This window comes from Pelophylax lessonae, assembly GCF_965119305.1.
Source record: "Pelophylax lessonae genome assembly, chromosome: 3".
Taxonomy (NCBI): domain Eukaryota; kingdom Metazoa; phylum Chordata; class Amphibia; order Anura; family Ranidae; genus Pelophylax; species Pelophylax lessonae.
This window is the reverse complement of record NC_138770.1, coordinates 136616935-136635418: the sequence shown is the minus strand read 5'-3', so window position 1 is coordinate 136635418 and position 18484 is coordinate 136616935. Positions and strand designations below refer to the sequence as shown.

At 39.9% G+C, this 18484-nt stretch overlaps 1 protein-coding gene across 1 annotated transcript in view; it reads right to left on the bottom strand.

Annotated features, from left to right (window-relative positions):
• The window catches only part of NBAS (NBAS subunit of NRZ tethering complex), a 1303215-nt gene that overhangs the window by 231218 nt on the left and 1053513 nt on the right, over positions 1-18484 (bottom strand). The window contains exon 48 of the mRNA XM_082252487.1: positions 593-788. Within this exon, the coding sequence (XP_082108613.1) occupies positions 593-788 (196 nt within the window). The remainder of the gene's footprint in view (positions 1-592; positions 789-18484) is intronic.

The following is an 18484-nucleotide window of genomic DNA, read 5'->3' as shown; positions in this document are numbered from 1 at the left end:
AATTCATGTCACACAGATCCATTTATTTCTCAGATTTGCAACATATGGCAATAAAACAATAAATACATATAATGATGGTTTAACCATTAGAACTATTGTATTGCAGCATTTAGGCCTCATGCACACTAGGCTCTTCTGAGCGCCTTTCTCCTCAAATCACAGCCCTTACATGGGTGTACACTTAAGTACGCCATGTGAACGAAGCCTAATTCAGCCAACTACATTCCTGGTGCATCAAAACAAAAGGTGTTTAAAGTCTCAGGACTTAAACACACTTCATCGCAACCTATTCAAGATAATTGGGCTGTAGTGCAACTCAGCACACACACACAAAAAAATAGGTTTTGCCATATTTTTTATACATCGCAGATCTACCAACAACTATAAAGTACAAGAGATGCCTGAACTATTACAAATTCAAGAAACTGGTGGGTAAGCTCTTTATTTTACATTGTGTTGGTAAATCTAAAGGCTAAATTATATAGAGATTGCACAATCAAATTGGAAGGTGTGGCCAGCTTTATAATCTGTTCTGTGCAGCTTTGATTCAATCAAAAAATTATCAAATAAATTCCATAAAATGTACAATTACCTTTTTTTCTGGCCATGATGCCTTCAAAACAGCTTGAGTCCTGAAAAACAGAAGCAGCTTGCTGTCCTCATCACTGAGGTTAAAGGCCTGCTCAAGAATCTGTAGCACATCTATCCTGGGCTTCACCGGCAAAGAGTCGTCACCACAGAATGGCCGTAACCATTCCAAGAGGTCGTCAGAGGAGACCAGCATTTCACTGCGAAAATGAGATGGGAAAATAGTTTACAAATGCACTGCGAAAATTAGATGGGAAAATAGTTTACAAATGTACATATGATTAAAAATTAAACACTGCAAAAGGAGAATAGCCTATGTTTTCAAGGTCCTGATACATTGTGGCCCATGTGTCTGTCTAGTAACGTGCAGAGTACCCCCAAAGTAATGAATTCCCCTTGTTTATTTTCACATGCCTTTATATGTTTACAGACATCCTAAGTTGTCAAGCAGATCATTTCCATATCATGTGATCACTGACACCCAACCATAGTGATCACATGGGTTTGTTTACAAATCAAAGCTTCAGGCTCAGCAGTCACTATGCCTCACGCAGAGTGCAGTACTTTGATAGCCGCAGCCAGCATTCTGCAGCTGTTAACGTGATATGCAGATTAAAATATATATATATATATTATAAGCTTTTAGATACAAATAGTTTTTTTTTTTTTTTACATTGTTGTATGAACAGGGAAATTATCAAAACTATGTACCAAATAGAAACTTTATATATTCTTAAAAAAATTAAGTGTTGCACCTCATGATATTAAATTTGGTGTGAGCATCAAGGACCTCTGGTCAAAAAAGGGTTAAAGCTGTATGCAAAGTCCTAATATGTGCTGATGCTCGGGTCGACTTTCTAAACCATACTTTTACAAAAATTAACATAATTCAATTGTTTGGTGAACTGGAGAAAGGACTTGCATCTGTTATGAAGAGTGGGCTTTTTCAGAGGGTTCACTGTATATGGTTGTCAGATGTCACTGACTCAAATAAATAGCATTGCCCAGGCTAACATCAACTGGTAGAACTGAAGAGAACAGGCTTCAGGAAACTACCTCATCTTTTAAACTCTGTATGTATATTTATTTTTTGTTGCTCTGTTGCTATCTTTGTAAGGTGACCTTGGGTGTTCTGAAAGACACCCTATAAATAAAATGTATTATTAGGATATGTACAATTTTGCCGTGGAGCATTGTTTTTCCATTCTTATATTTTTGAATGGTTGGGTATGTTAAATTCTACTATCTTTACATATATATTAACCAACCCCATCTATCCAACAAGGGAATATGTTTGCATGAATAGATGCAGGGTTAGATCCCTCAGCTCATTTGATGTCAGTTATCTTTCCCCGCCTCTCTCTGTTTGAAGTATTTTTTGACAGGGATACATCAAGATGTGATAAATAGAAATCACCCTGTATCTAATAATAATTATCTTTGTTATAATTGTATATTGTCTGCTAATACATTTATGTGAGCACTTTCGGATATACTATATCTACCCTGTTTTGGGTCTTGATATTGTTATATATTTCTGTAAATGAATAAAAACGGTTGAAATAGGATAAGTAGCATTTGTTTAACCATATAAAATGTTTTGCGGTTTTCTGCACAACTTGGATTTCTTTGGCCAACATAACAGGTGCAGTCTAGTCTCAAAAAGTTTTGAGTTTTCAAGGGTGGCTAAAGAAGGCTGAGCAGTTCCAAGAAGTGGCAGTAGTAGAGTTGCTTGGGAAACCTACATCAATTAGCAATTGGGAAAGGGGGTGTATAACGCTTTTTTATATCTTTAGGAAAAAAAATCTTCAATACGAAACGTAGGATAAGGGCTTCACAGGAGGTCATTGCATAATTAAAATACCACTATGGCCTCTCCTGGTCAACTATAAATATGTACTGTGTGTTTCAATTCCAGGATGTGCAGCCAGCTTTGGTATCCCTCCAAGTACAGAAGAATTGCCACATTAGCCCCATTCACACTTTGGCTCAAGGCAGAGCAAAGTGATATGTTCCAAAGGATATCTTACCAGGATCCCTAAATATCCAAGATGTCAAGAAAGAGCCCCATGGGATTTTACCGGCAAGGGCATGTATAAAGGTATTAAAAGGCAAATGTCAATCTTTATTATCAACATAGTAAAAGACCAAAGGTCTATAAAATTAGAACATAGTTTCAAAATGTGTAAGGTACAACATGAATACAGAGCACAATGAGGGATAGCCTTGCTATCTGAGAAATACAGGAAAGAACTGCCAATAACCATTCAGTTTGGTCAGTCTGGGTATAATCATCAGGCAAATCCTGGCATGTTTTGGGAAAAAAAATCTTTTGTCAGGGAAAGAGAAGGGTATATCAGATCTATAACACAATTATAACAATGAGTATAATAAATGTATTATGAAAAACATGTACTACACTAACTTCAGAATCCAACAAGAGTATGAAAACCAGTTAATAGCTCAATGAAGAGGTGGTGCAGGGGAAAGCTTCGTTTTTTTTTTTTTTTTTAAACAACAGACCATTAACCACTTAAGGACCAGAAAGGTTTTACCCCCTAATGACAAGGCCATTTCTTGCGATATAGCATTGCATTACTTTTACTGACAATTGCGCGGTTGTGCGACGCTTTGATGGTATTTGATAACCTCTCTTCTGAAAAAAAAAAAAAATTGTTTGAATTTCTACTATAAAACATTGCCAATGAAAAAAAAAAAAAAAAAAATCATATTTTTTTCATTATCTTAGGCCAATATGTATTCTGGCACATATTTTTGGTAAGAAAAATCTGAATAGCTGTATATTGAATGGTTTGCGCAAAAGTTATTGTGTCTACAAACTAGAGGATAGGTTTATGTCATTTTTATTTATTTTTTTACTAGTAATGGCAGCGACTGGCGATTTTTAGTGGGACTGCCACACTGCGGCAGACAGATCGGACAACCAAACAATTTTGAGGGGACCAGTGACACTAATTCACTAATCAGTGCTAAAAATATGCACTGTTACTGTACTAATGACACTGGCAATGAAAGGGTTAACACTAGGGGCGATCAAAGGGTTAAGTGCTTTCTAACTGTATGGGGGTTGTACTCACTGGATGAACACAGAGATCTGTGTTCCTAATTAGGAGGAACACAGGATCCCTCTGTTCATCTTGGGCAGAACAGCGGTCTGCCTTGTTTACATCAGCAGAACGGCGTTCTGTCTCCATGGGGAGCGATCGCGGTTGGCCGGCAGACATCGCGTCCACTGGACACGCTGATTGGCTCCCCCTCTGACCAGTTGGCGCGTGTGCGAACCCCCCCTGCTATCTGTTACATGGAGCGACGTACAGGCATGTCATTTCGCGTAATAGAGCGGACCTGCCTCAGTAAAACTATAGCGGCTGGTCAGTGAGTGGGTTAACAAAATTCTATGCAGCTGTAAACCCTCCCTCATTGGGAGCCATATTCTCAGCTGTGGGGGGAAGATATGTGAATTTTAAACCTCAGTATACAGGTACTCTTGCAGCCCACAATCAATCAATAGCAAGTATACATGCCTAGAAGTTAATTTGGTATGGTCACTAGAGTTTTCCTTAAAAGTGGTTGTAAACCCTTACATATACCCATGAAATACCCATGAGATGAAACCCTCCGCCTCCTACAAAAGTTCTGTATCTGTAGCCCTATTTCCTCTACAGCTATTTAAAGCTTCCAGAGGCAGGGGACAGGGATCGGATATTACACTGGACAGCATAGTGCAGAGAGCCGAGTGTAATCTGAGACCTGAGTGGAGGAAACAGACACATATCCCTCTACACAATTTCATAGAGAAACATGCACAGCTGAGACTGACAATCACAGGCCATGTGCTGGAGTCCCCCTTGATTACTTGGAGTCCACACAACCTGTAAGACATATCTCATGCAGAAAGGAGAGGCACTAGACAACAGACAGAAATCACACTCGCCGCTGCTCCTCCCCTGGCCCGACTCCCGCTGTGACGTGCGCCGCCTAGAAGGGGGAATGTCTGCCGACGTAGTACTACGTCGTCAGACCTACAAGAGCCACTTTGCCACAGTACAGCTCTAGTGAGCAGACGGCAAGTGGTTAAGCTGGCCATAGACTATTTGAACCATGTATGGGAAAGCTGAATGTACCAAAATTGATCGACTGATCAACTTCGGTACAACCAGACTGCCGAGTTTTACATACGACTATCGCTAGCAGCTGGCAAAGTTGCTAACATTAATCACCGTGTTTTTCTGGTGGGTGACAGCTCCCCCTGCCCCTAAACCCCCCCCCCCCCCCCACGCATGCTGGGAGATCAATGGTTAGACAGGAAATGGATGGTTGCAGGAAACAAATTCACTGCGTTTATGGCCGGCCTTGGACTTTGCATGAGCATTTTGGCACTGTGCGGCCCTAAAGCTCTGACATCTTTCCCCAGCAGCTTGGGGTAAAAGGGGCAGCCTTGATTATTAAACCAATGTTACCTGAAATGCAGTGCACAGAAAATCTCACCAGTTCAGACACTCCTGCTGCAGGCCACATTACAATTTTTAGCTGCTCTTGCAAATAAATAAAAAGCCAGATTTTGGGTAAATATTCCAGGAACACATAGTGACAGAAAGAGTATTCCTTTTATATCTACCTAGAGTTCTTCAATTACTCTTTTTATTAAATGCTCTATCCCAGGTCTGCTAAAACTATTAAAGTTTGCCATGAGTCAGCTGTCCACACAAGCCCCACTGTGACTATAGATCACTTGATGCAGCATAATGCTAGAAGCATACTGGCCACATCCTTAACAGACAGACTGGGTATTATACTTGCCTAGGTGTGCTCTGGGAAGACTCATGGCAAACAAGAATGTTATTCAAATGCCATATTATCATAATTCGATTTAATCTTACAGGATGATACATTTACGTAGCCTGCAGACAGAACAGCCAGAAAGTAATATCCCTATATTTAACATAATGTGACATATGGGGAAATAAAAGCACTCAAGCGGCGATAGATCTCACAGTCATCATTAATTCATGATGCCCTTCCAACTAAACCAGGTTATTCTTGCCCATTATATGGCCAGAATAGTGACCTTTCACAAAGACTAATGAGATTTGAATCTCAGCACCTATAAACCGCTCCATAATTCTTCTGATAATATTACACTAATCCACTAAATAGTAACACGATTGTCACTGTCACTGCATAATACATACCTAATGTTCCTTCGATCTGCAGGCACTGCTTTTGCTGAATGAATGTAAAACATCACCGCAGAAATATGATACAAGAGAACACTAAATAACTGCAAAAGCCAAACATATCAAGTGGTTTTGCTACAAGCCAGGTCATTACCCCCTACCAAACAAAAGCTGAAGCTTACCAGCACTGCAAGCATTATAACATTGGGCTCTATTTTTATTTTATTGTTTTTAGGCCCACACTCCAAAGAAAGGGCTCAGGAATTCAGCTGACAATTGTAATGACAAGACTGATGTTGGGGACAGATCTTGTGCTGGGATCACAGACAACAGAGTAGACTGATGACTTCAATGACTACTGGGTTAACGCCATAGTGAGCACATTTGGGGCTAATGAGTGCTCTTCAAATGCTAAATTAATGGTGGGCTTATGTCCAGAAGGTAGTGATGGGACAATATCATCTTGAGCCCGGGACAAACATGCCAAATTGAGCCCCCCCCTCCCCCCGCCTGCTTAAGCTGTATGAGCCGTACACGTCAGGGTACGTACACATCAAGGAATTAAGCACTGATCTACATGCTTATCCCCCAAGCATTATTTCCCCCCTCCTCCCACTGAAAATCCATCCCCTGCTGAAATCAAAATTCCCCTCTGAGCACACATCCTCCCCTCCCAGCACAAATCATTCTCAAACCCCCACCACCAAATTTACCATCTTAGCACAAATCCTTTCAATCATCCATACTAGCACAAATCCCCCCATAAAAATTTCCCTCCTAGAACAAATCCCCTCCTCCCTACCATAGTACCTTTTCTTGCACAAACCCCCCAAAATCTCCCCCCCCCTCTAGCACAAATCATCTCCCCCACCCAAAAACACAAATCCCCACTCCTAGCACACCTTCCCAAATGTCCCCTCCTAGAGCAATTCTTACCCCCCGCAGTCCCTAAATGCTCCCTCTCAAAAACACAAATTACTTTTTCCCAACATCCTTGTGGTGCGCCCCCCCCCCACACTTCACATGATACCACAGTGCCATGGGCAGCCATTTCTGCTGTCCACCCCTTGTCTTGACTCTGCCAGAAGGTAAGTAAACCAAGCCTTAGATAATTGAGTCATAGCAGCATCAGAAGGAAAGACATTGGATGATTTTACGGTCTGATAAAGATTAAAGCAGACTCCCTGTGGTGTTTGATCTAAGGTGGGGGCCATTGGTTTTTAAAATAATAAAAAATCGGACAAGTTCACTGCAAAATTGTTAATACATGTATTCTTCTTAGACTAAGTGGCCACTACCCCCACCTATAACTGATCATTGCAGCAAGGAGCTCTGAAAGAGCGACGTTTGTCAAACAAAACCAAAGAAATTTCCAAGCTCAACTTACCAGCCAGCTTGTGACCATCCAAATTGACCTGTCTAACAATATGCATTAAGAATAGGGGTTTAGTCTGCACAGATTTAAAAATACATGTGTAAGCTACTGGCCCTGTCAAGGCACCCCAGTATTTTCTGTAGTCCTAACTCTAAGTTCTGAGAGTCTCCGCAATGGAAGCACATGCATTTTAATGGACAGGCAGAGGGGAGGTGAGCCTGGAAGGAGCCCACCCCTCCTTAAATGAACAGGGGCACATTGAACACCCAGCACATAGCACTATGGCAGCAAAGGTGTCAGTGCACGGCCTGACCAAAGCCCAGACTTGAACCCGATTGAACATTTCTGGAGAGATCTGAAAATGGCCGTGCCCCTACGCTCCCCATCCAACCTGATAGAGCTTGAGAGGTCCTGCAAAAAAGAATGGGAGAAACTGCCCAAAAATAGAAGTGCCAAGCTTGTAGCATCATACTCAAAAAGACTTGAGGCAGTAATTGGTGCCAAAGGTGCTTCAACAAAGTATTGAGCGAAGGCTGTGTATACTTATGTACATGGAATTTCAAACAAACTTGTTTGTAGAATTTTGAGGAAAAAAATGAATTCAATCAATTTTGGAATAAGGCTGTAACATACCAAATTGTGGAAAAAGTGAAGCGCTGCGAATAGTGAATACTTTCTGGATGCACTGTATGTCTCATATATACAGTAAGTACTGGCCCTATGATCTTTGTAAGCTAGTCATTTTTCAAACATACATTGTGAATTGACTCCACTAAACACTGCTTCTATACTTGGTGTGCAAAGTGACTGCCAATCATTTGCTATGGTGACGTGGGCAGTGAATAAAATGTGCATAATTACTATTCTAACCTTAAAAGGGAAGTTTTCTACCCCTTAACTAAGAAGAGCCAGCTCAGGTGTGACAGGACTAGGAATGTCTGCAATCTTAGAAATGAATTGAAAAATTTCTTTCCAGATTATATGGAGTAAATTACCCTCCTGATCAAAAAAACGAAGAGATTTCCAGTCACAACTGCAAATTACCCTCCTGGTTGCAGTTCCTCCAACACAGGGGGGAGACTTTAGGGTAGAATTTATGGAGTCTCACTGGAGTCATGTACCACCAGTGTAGAATTTTCTGGGAAATGTCCCAATGGTCTATGCATGCAGATGATTTAGTATTAGCTTTTATTTCCCCCAACCATTGTGATATAGGGAATTTTTGTTGGAGATCTTTTTCCCATAGAACCATAGAATTAGATTTTTTTATCCATTGTGCTCAAACTGCAGTAGTTGTAGAAAAAGGAGATGCCTTTGGGCATCTTAGCCTGTTAGTGAGGAAATCCCATACTTTTTGGGGTACTACAATATATTGGATGGGATTAGAGGCTATAAAATGTTTAATTTGGTTGATTCTGAGTGTATCAATTGTGTCAATCTCCTTTACATCTTCTAGATTAAAGTTCATTCCCCTTACTGCCCAATTCTGAGCTAAAAAGTGTGGTATTAAATATTCAAACGCCATTAGCAGTATGCTTAATCTTTGTTGATTGTCGGGAATACCCTCTAGTTTAGATATTATAGACCAGGCTAACAGGGAAGCCTTAATTGTTGGGTAGTCTGGAGTTAAAGGACAGTGGTGTAACTTTGCTGCCATTAGTAGAGCGAAGAGGTCGTGCCCAGAGGTGACTTTCCTTTCCACTTTTGCCCATTACTTGTCTTCTTGACAAGAAAGCCAGAAACAAAGCTGTTCTAATAACATTGCTTTGTAGTATGTTTCGGTGTGAGATTTGCATTTTTACTCTAGGTTTTTTCCTGTCCCATATGCATTTCCTTACCATTGTGGCCAAACGGGAGAAAAATTGTTGAGAGATAGGAATTTGAAGTTATCTGAAGTGGTATAATAATTTAGGTAAAATTTGCATTTTATAGGCAGCTATTCGCCCGATCCAGGAGAGTTGGATTTTACCTATCTGATTTGTTTTGAGAGATAGTTGATCTAAAAGTTTAGGGAAATTGACGAGTATATATTTGTGATTGGAAAGGTAATTGTATGCCAAGATATGTGATGGAAGGCGAGTTCCAGTTACAGGGTAAAATAGATTTTAATGAATTTCATTTAGGTTGGGGAATTCCAACAGGCAAGGGGTAGCATTTGGATGTATTGACTTTGTAATAGGAAACTTTACCAAACAACGACAGTAGCTCTTGTACTTCTCGAAGGGAGGATTCCAGTTTAGATAGTGACACAATAAAACTGTCTGCGAACAGACACAGTTTGTGTTCTCTATTACCAATACATAGGATTGATATGGAGGTATGGGATCTAATGAGTTCTGTTAATGGCTAAATGGACAGGGAGAAAATTATGGGAGAAAGGGGGCATCCTTGTCTTGTTCCGTTTGTTAGTTAAATTTGGTGGATAACATCCCTGAGGTAAAGACTTGGACCGTGGGGTTAGTATACAGGGACATTATTGCAGATTGTAAAAATCCTGTCAGACCAAATTTTAACAAGATTTTCTCAAGATATCTCCAGTGCACCCTGTCTAGTCCTGTCTGGTGCCTGTCTATTCTTTATGAACCCAACCTGATCTAATCCCAGTAACATAGGCGTGACTTCCATCAATCTATTTGAAAGTATTTTAGCAAAAAGTTTTAGGTCAGAGTTTAATAAAGAGATCGGCCTAAAGTTTTGGGGAACAGAAGGATCTTTTCATGTCTTGCAAGGGTTACAGTTACAGCGTGAAGCATCTCATCAGGAAAGGATCCCTTTGTTACCACTTTGTTAAAGAGTTCTGTCAAGTGCAGAGCAAGGGTCTTAGCAAAGGCTTTATAATATATTCTGTGGAAAATCTGTCTGTTCCTGGGGATTTGTGCATAGGCAGCAATTGAATTACCTCCAGAACTTCTTCTGTAGTAATTGGTTTGTTAAGGTCTTAAAGGACCTCCCCACAAGCATTGGCAATTTCCTGCGGGTTATGAAAAAGGGAATCCGTTTTATAGTGTTTAAGGGAGGCTAGCTTAGTTTTTACCTGTCCATGTCTTAATTGGGCCGCTAACAACTTGCCTGCCTTGTTGCCCTGGGAGTAAGACAACTTCAGGCATTTGAAGAATTTGTCATAGTCTGAAAGTAAGGTTAGCCTTAGCTCCTCTCTGCAGGCCATGAGCTTTTTTAACCTGCTTAGCGGTATCCCCGAGCGTGACTCGGGGTGGATTTTCTATGCTATTATCGGTATCCCCGAGTCACGCTCGGGGTAGATGTGCAGAGCGAGCAGCGGTGTCTCTTACCTTCTCCTGGCGATCCAGAGATGATCTCCCATTGCTGTGATCGTCAGCCGAGATCCCCGCCGCTCGTCCGTCGGTATGAGGACTTCCTGGTTCCGTTCCCTGCAGCAGCAATGCTGCATGGGAGCGGAACTAGGGAGGGAAATTCAAACGTTACATTTATATTATATATACACACACATTTATATTATATATACACACACACACACATATATATATATATATATATATATATATATATATATATACATATATATATATAACGAATGAATTATAATCGAATCAATAATATAATTTTATTATATAATATATACATATATATATATATATATATAAATATATATTATATTATATAATACAATTATATTATTGATTAGATTATAATTCATGCGTTTGTGTTTCAAATTTATCACATCTGGGATGTCTACTAGAGTCTTCTTTTGGTCAGGTTTAAGTCAGTAATTACTAAGAATTGTAGGCCTATAATACATAACGCCAAATTTCCATGCAAAAAATTGTACCGCTTTTGGTACAGAATTCCTGACATAATCATACCGCCAGGGAGGTTAAGAGATTTGTAGAAGTGCAGGCTGCTTTATGTTGTACCTCTAAGGTTGCTATTTTCTCAATAAGCTGCTTGGTTTTTAATAATTTACATTTTTTTCTCTTTAGAAGCTAGCTGAATAAGCATACCTCTCATAAACGCTTTATGGGTGCACCAAACTGTAGCAGAGGAACTGTTCCCAGCCTTTTAAAGGTTGAAATACTCCTTGAATGTACTCTCTAGAGCCGATCTATGGATGGGATTAGACAGAAAATAGGTGTTGTTACGCCACAACACTGAGTTGGATCCTTTTTGTGAGTCCACAATATCTATTGTGATGGGGGCGTGGCTGGACCATGTGATATTGTGGATGCACACCTTGAACACACGGTTCTAGTTTTTAATTTTCTACCAAGAATAAATTCTTGAGTAGCTATCGTGGACAGCGTAATAAAAGGTGAAGTTCTTCTCTGTAGAATGCAGGCAGCGAAATGGATCGTACAGATCTTCTCTAGCACAAAAAGGGACTCGATTTTGTCGCCGCCACACAGCTCTAGAGGAGGAGTCCATACAAGCATTCATAACTATGTTGTAGTCACCCCACATTATTAAGTTACCCTGGTACATTTGTATTTCCAACATTACCCCTTTATGGAGAAACTTCACAGGGCTATTGTTGGGAGCATACAAGTCTACTAGTGTATATTACGTTGTTACTATAGGCAACTAAGATAACATATCTCCCATGCTCATCTATGTGTTGGTCCAGAAGGGAGAGGGCCACAGTGTCTCTTATGGCTACCATAAACCCATTCTTTTTGGATGGAGCGTTCGCCGCAAATATGTTCGGGAACTTCAGATAGGAGCATTTAGGTACTTTGGATTGAGCAAAATGTGTCTCTTGGACACAGATGTCACAGTTGTGGGCCATAGCGTCTCTCCAAAGAGCTCTGCGCTTGAAGGGGCTATTCCATTCTCTGACACTGAAAGATATTTGAAGAGTTATAGAAAAGGTGGAGTGTGTTGTGCAGCCAGCCACTGTAGTGAGCACAAACTACTGGGACTTGTGGGTTACTTGAAAGCATGATGCTGTAGGGTTAAGTCCAATCATGCACTGTTATCAGAACAACGAGTAAACCAAAAACAAAGTATAACAGAACAAATTAGTGGAAAAGTTGCCACAAGGAAACTGGATATAGGAAACCCTCAGAAAAGATTGTGGAACATCGTACAACAGCCGTACATCAGGAGACAAAACCTTAAGATAATAAAGTTCAAACAGCAACAGGCACTTAACATAGGAACTTCCCTGTGATTTGCAATAATGGCAAAGGCTAGCGTCGTATAACCACTTGAACGGAAGCGGCCTGTTCATGTAGTATTCTTTTAAGTAGGTAAAACAAATTTAAAACAGCGCTAGCAATCCATGTGAAAATTAGTAAATGGCGATTAGTGAAAAAATTAATAAATATTTTACAAATAAATATTCCAAATGTAATAAAACAGTCCTTAGTAGTGATAAATCCAATAAAGTGCTCAGGTGCAGAAATGGTTATCCAAACGGTGCTCAGGTGATTGTCAAACCCTCTAGGATCCCTACTCACCACAATGATGAGTCTCAGAAGCTTGTAAAATCCGTTGGACTATTACACTCTGGCTCTTGCTGGGGGTGATCCAAGATCGGGATGTCTTGCAGGGGATCGCTCCAAGAAAGACCTCCGTGAGCCCCAATTATAAAACAAAAGGACCGCAGATAGTATAGTATGTTTGGATAATTTATTGGCCCCAAAGCAATAAAAACATACTTACAAAACAGAGATATAAAAACCGCAGAGTAATGTGACAAGTGACAGCGGCGTCCACCATCACTTGTCACATTACTCTGCGGTTGGATTGCTAGCGCTGTTTTAAATTCGTTTTATAACATTCCTATCTAAGATTAACTTAGAGATACAGCAGCTGCACCTAATTTATTTCTGATTTTTATATCAGGGCTTGACAAATTTTCCTGAAATCTAGGAGCCAGGTAAAAAAGTTTTTTTTTTTTTTTAAACTAACAACCAAGCTTTATTTAATAAAACGGATACAAAATTTACACATAAATACGACTAGAACCCCATTCTCCTCTATAGCGCAATTGGATGGAAACAGACTGTCTGTCTCTTTCCATCCGATGCCATCTGATCCGATCCACGGGATGGATAGAAAATAGAACCACCATCCGACTGTTTTTGGCGGACAGGATCAGATGGCGGCAGATTACTGCTCCATAGAGAATGAAGGGTCCGATCAGGTCTGCCTGAAAAACTGACAGGCGGACCTGATCAGACAGCCCGTGTGAAAGGGGCCTTCGGCTATGGCATGGCGATGAGAAAGAAAAAAAAAAAAAAGATTATATATATATATATATATATATATATATATATATATATATATATTTTTTTTTTTTTTTTTTAATAATAATAATAATAATTGGAAAAAAAATGAAAAATTATTTATTTTTTATTTTTTTAATAATTAAAAAAAAAGAAAAAAATATTATTTTTTTTTTTACATTTAAAAAATAAATTAAATTAATAATAACCACACTCCCTGTCAAAGGTAACTAACTGGACAGGGAGATGGGAATGCATTGAGAACAAACAGGCAGTGGAAACAGTCATTACAACAGTCTTTACTCCCGCCACAAGAGGGCGCCAGTTCCCCATTGGAAGCCTCTCTCATCTCAAGAAGGCCGAAAAGCCGGGGCCTCAATTTTCGGACGGCGTGGAAGTCCGTGCACTCCGTGCGCGGAAGTCCGTGCAAAAATGACAGGACACCTTCTGCAGGGCACCACAGGCGCCAGGTCGCTAATTCTAGTCGCAAATGCGACCTGGCGCCTGGGGTTTGTCGAGCCCTGTTTTATATTGTTATTTATAATCATAGCACTAATATTGTCACCATAAGCGTGGGTTTAAATTTAATATACACATTCTTTTAAGTAGAATGTCTGTTTGGATGAGGGGCAGTCGGATGGCCAGCGGTATTCCTTGCTAGATTGCCCCAGGAACATAGGAGGTCCAAGCCTTTCTCTAAGGAGTTTATTGTGAAGGATTTGCTATTCCTATCCACCAGAATTTACCTGGAAAACCTCATTTGTAGGGCAGCTTGTGATTGTCCAATAATAATAAGTATTGGGCACTAAATTTCTTCTAGCCATCATAGTGGCTTGGGACAGACCTGCCAATAATGAGATGCCACTGTAATGGTCTGGTAAGGAGGATTGCTGTATAACTAAAAAAAAAGATTATATAAAAAATAAAAAAAATACACAGACTGATTTTACGGTTGTGGGTTCAGTAACCCTTTAAGTTGCCTGATTTTGAGGTAAGGGGATAGTTAGGGCAGCAGTATTGTGTTTTATATAACAGTAGGTCAATCTCTTATCCCACAAACAGATTTACCGCTTACAGATTAGCCTGCTGTAAAATGGAAAAATACAGATCAGTTCTGTGAAAATATTAACCTCAACATCTTCCACTAAAAAAAAACAATTAAAAAAAAAAACAAAAAAAAAAATGTCTATAATTACTGCTCAGCCAGTTCTCAATATACAAGTAGCTGATACTGTCCCCTATGAATTCAGTCCATAAAAAATAATTTCTGCTGTGACAGAAAGACGACAAAGTTTAACGCTACAAAAACATGGTTGGTTGGGGACCCAAGCAGCCATCTGGATATGAATGATAAACGGAGTACCATGTGAAATAATACACCATTACAGTAAACACAATATGCTCTAGTATTTACAGCAGGGTATACAGTGGGGATTTGGTATCAAGAATGTGTCAATCTTATATGTCATAAAGAAAATTGATAATCTGGGATTGAATAGCTAGTTCAAAATAAGATTTTACAAAAAAGATGTTAATTAATCAAACCTCCAATATATATTATGCAATCTGTATTCACCTTAGAAAATAATACCTGTTTTATGTACTCTGTTTTTTCTAGATCCGTCTTAAAACCCAAATTCCTAATTTACAGTAAATTCCTTTCTATACAACTTTAGGTTTCAAAAATGTACAAGTTTTTATAGTTGTCATGAGGGATCCATGCAAAAAAATGTACAGAATATTTCTGGTGTTAAAATGGACGTTTATCTTTGTGACCCAAAAAACATTGGGTCTTAAAGCGGAGTTCCACCCTATAAATGAACTTTGCAGCATCAGTTAGAGTAAAAAAACCTGAAAAAGAATTGGATAATTAATATTTTTTTTTTGTTTCACTTACCTTGTTTTTAATGAAAATAAACTTACCTTCCTTCCTCTTCCTCCTTATGCAGCTGCGGCCCCCGACGTCACTTCCTCCTTTGCATTGCGTCCTGGGAGATGAGCGTCATCAATCCCAGGATGCAATGGGAATGGCCGGCCGCTACTCTGATTGCCGATCGCAATCTACAGCGCATGCGTGAGATTGCGATCGGCATTCTGGGTAGACAGGAACCAGGAAGAGGGACACAGCGGCTTCAGATGCCCACACCGGAGATGACCGCACTCTGCAATCAATTTTAAAGGTAAGAATTTATCTTTATTCCATAACTGTACTGTACTGTAATGTTGGGTTAGTGTTAGTGTAATTGGCAATAGCTTAGGATCAGGGGGGTATTTTTATGTAAAAAATGTTTTTGTGGCCGGAACTCTGCTTTAAAGGATAAGTTCACCTTTTGTAACATGTTACACCCATATTTAATATATAACATGTTACAGATGTATCAGCCCCCGATCCTCCATTATGACAGCGAGCAGGATAGTGTTAATTTTATTACTTAATTACTAAATTTAACACTGTTTTAGTTGATTAAAATGCGACTAAAACTATATCAATACAGATGACTAAAGTATGACTAAACTACATTGCCATTTTAGTAAAAAGACAATGACTAAAACTAAATTGAAATTTGATCCATCCCTTCTACCACAGTCCTCAATCTATCTCCAGATAGCGCAAAGCTTTGGGGCAACTCTACACATGCTCAATTTGGTGTGCATTGCTAGAGATTTTTTTTTTTTGGGGGGGGGGGGAGCATGTGATTAGCACAGGGCCAATTAGCACTGTCCACACAAAAGGGTCAGGAGTCATGAAGCCTTATAGGACAGTTAGAGGAGAATGAAAACTTCTCCTATAAGTTTTAACCAGTGTTTGCCCAGGCCCTGATAAAAGTCACAAGACTTCTATATACCGCCGATGAAAAAAGGTATTTAGCAGTTTACATTTACTAAAATAATTGCATATCCATGTTCTGTGTACAGTGGAGGACCAGTATAGTGAATGCAGGCTCCTTGGTTTAGGAACACTTTAAATATCTTAATTTGTTAACTGATTTAACCAGTTTCTGCCCACCAAAGATTGCATATCCATGTTGTGTACAGTGGAGGACCAGTATAGTGAATGCAGGCTCCTTGGTTTAGTAACACTTTAAATATCTTAATTTGTGAACTGATTTAACCAGTTTCTGCCCACCAAAGATGGCTACAGCGTGGGCACGCAATACTGAGATGGTGTCCATGGACGTCCTCCCACGCTGGCGGCACATTCTGTGATCGCTGAGTTCTTTGGACTTGGCCAATCAAAGCGGCCCTTTACTGCATGATCAGCTGTCAGCCAATGACAGCTGATCACAGGATGTTAACAGAAGCTGGTTATTGACTTTTTGTTTCCTCACTCTGACAGCGTGAGGAGAAAAGAAGAAAGGCGATAACCGGCTTCTTTTAAAGGGACATTGGTCCCAACATTGTCCAGCAGTGCTGCCAATCAGTGCCTACCCGTGCCACCTATCAGTACCCATCAGTGCTGCATCATTAGTATCACCTATCAGTGCTGCCTATCTGCCACCTCTCAGTGCCACCTATCAGTGCAGCCTCATGAGTGCCTCCAGATCAGTGCTTACCAGTGCCGCCCCATCTGTGTCCCCCAGTGCCACCTAATCAGTGACCATCAGTGCCACCTCATCAGAGCAGCCTATTAGTGCCTTTCAGTGCAGCCTCATCACTGCACATCAGTGACAGAGAAAAATTACCTGTTTGCAAAATTTTATAACAAACTATGAAAATGTTTTTTTTTCTCCAAAACTTTCAGTCTTTTTTTGTTTGTTTAGCAACAATTAAAAATTCCAGTCGTGATTAAATACCACCAAAAAAAAATCTCTATTTGTGTGAAAAAAAGAATGGGTTAAATTGTAAAATGAAGGTTAAATAAGAGCATGTCTGGGTTAATTAAGGGTGCGGCAGAATCTGCCTTGCTGGGGTAGATACAGGCCTGAGTGAACCAATGGCTGGGTTTCCTCCACTGCCCAATGAGAACCCTCTCATTAGGTACAGTGGGGAGACTCCCCAGTCTCAACAGCCACACCAGGGAGACATGACAGCCCAGCTGAAAATCATGGCCCTGCTGTTAGGCAGACAAGGCCCACTATACTTTACCCAGCACCTACCTTGTACATGTAAATAGGCAAAGAACAGGATTGAGATTGGCAGTTTTTTTTTTAATGATCCTAAACGACTATAATACAAGCTCAGCACAAGGTTTTTGGCCTATCGCCTATGGTACAATAATAAGGTCAATAATGTCTGTGCCTGAATCAACAATATGACATTTTTAAGGAGAGCACTAACCAAATGTTGAAATATCTGTGAGTGTTTCAGGGGACTTTTACTGGGTGATAATGCAATTTATATGCTTATCGTAAATATACAGTGTAAAACACACTTCAGCAAGGTCCTTTTCTTTCATGTTCAAATTATTTATTATGATATTTATTATTAATATAGCTTAAAGTGTAAAAATGACAAATGACCTGAAAATTTGAAGACAGCACATGTAACATTACCTTAGCGGAGACTGCTATCAGCTCACACGTTACAGACTGTTATGTCTCATGGGTATACAAAAAGAACATTTTTACAAGTTGTTATAAATGCTTGATTGAAAATTTCACATCTGTGTTTCTTTTGTGTTACTGGAAGAATGTGCATCCTTATGTATTAAAATGTATCTATAGTCAAAACTTTTTTTCTAACTTCAGATAGAGTGGGGAAGGACTAGAACATTAGCCAGGTGTTACTTCTGTTGGAGGTGCCATTATTAGAATTTCCTTCACTTCCTGTATGTTTAAAAGGTGGATCCCAGGACAGGAAGTGAGGGAAACCTCTCTAAAAGCAACAGACAAAGAGTAAAACTGTTGTTTTACATTAAAGTGATACTAAAGTCTTGTTTTTTTTTTTTCTATAAAAATAACAAGCATGTTATACTTACCTGCTCTATGTAGTGGTTTTGCACAGTGCAGCCCAGATCCTCCTCTTCTCAGGTCCCTCTTCGGTGCTCCTGGCCCTTCCCTCCTGCCAAGTGCCCCCACAGCAAGCAGTTTGCTATGGGGGCACCCGAGCCAAGCCGCAGCTCCCTGTGTCCATTCAGACAGAGCTGTGGTTTGACCCCACCTCCTCGCTCTCCTGAT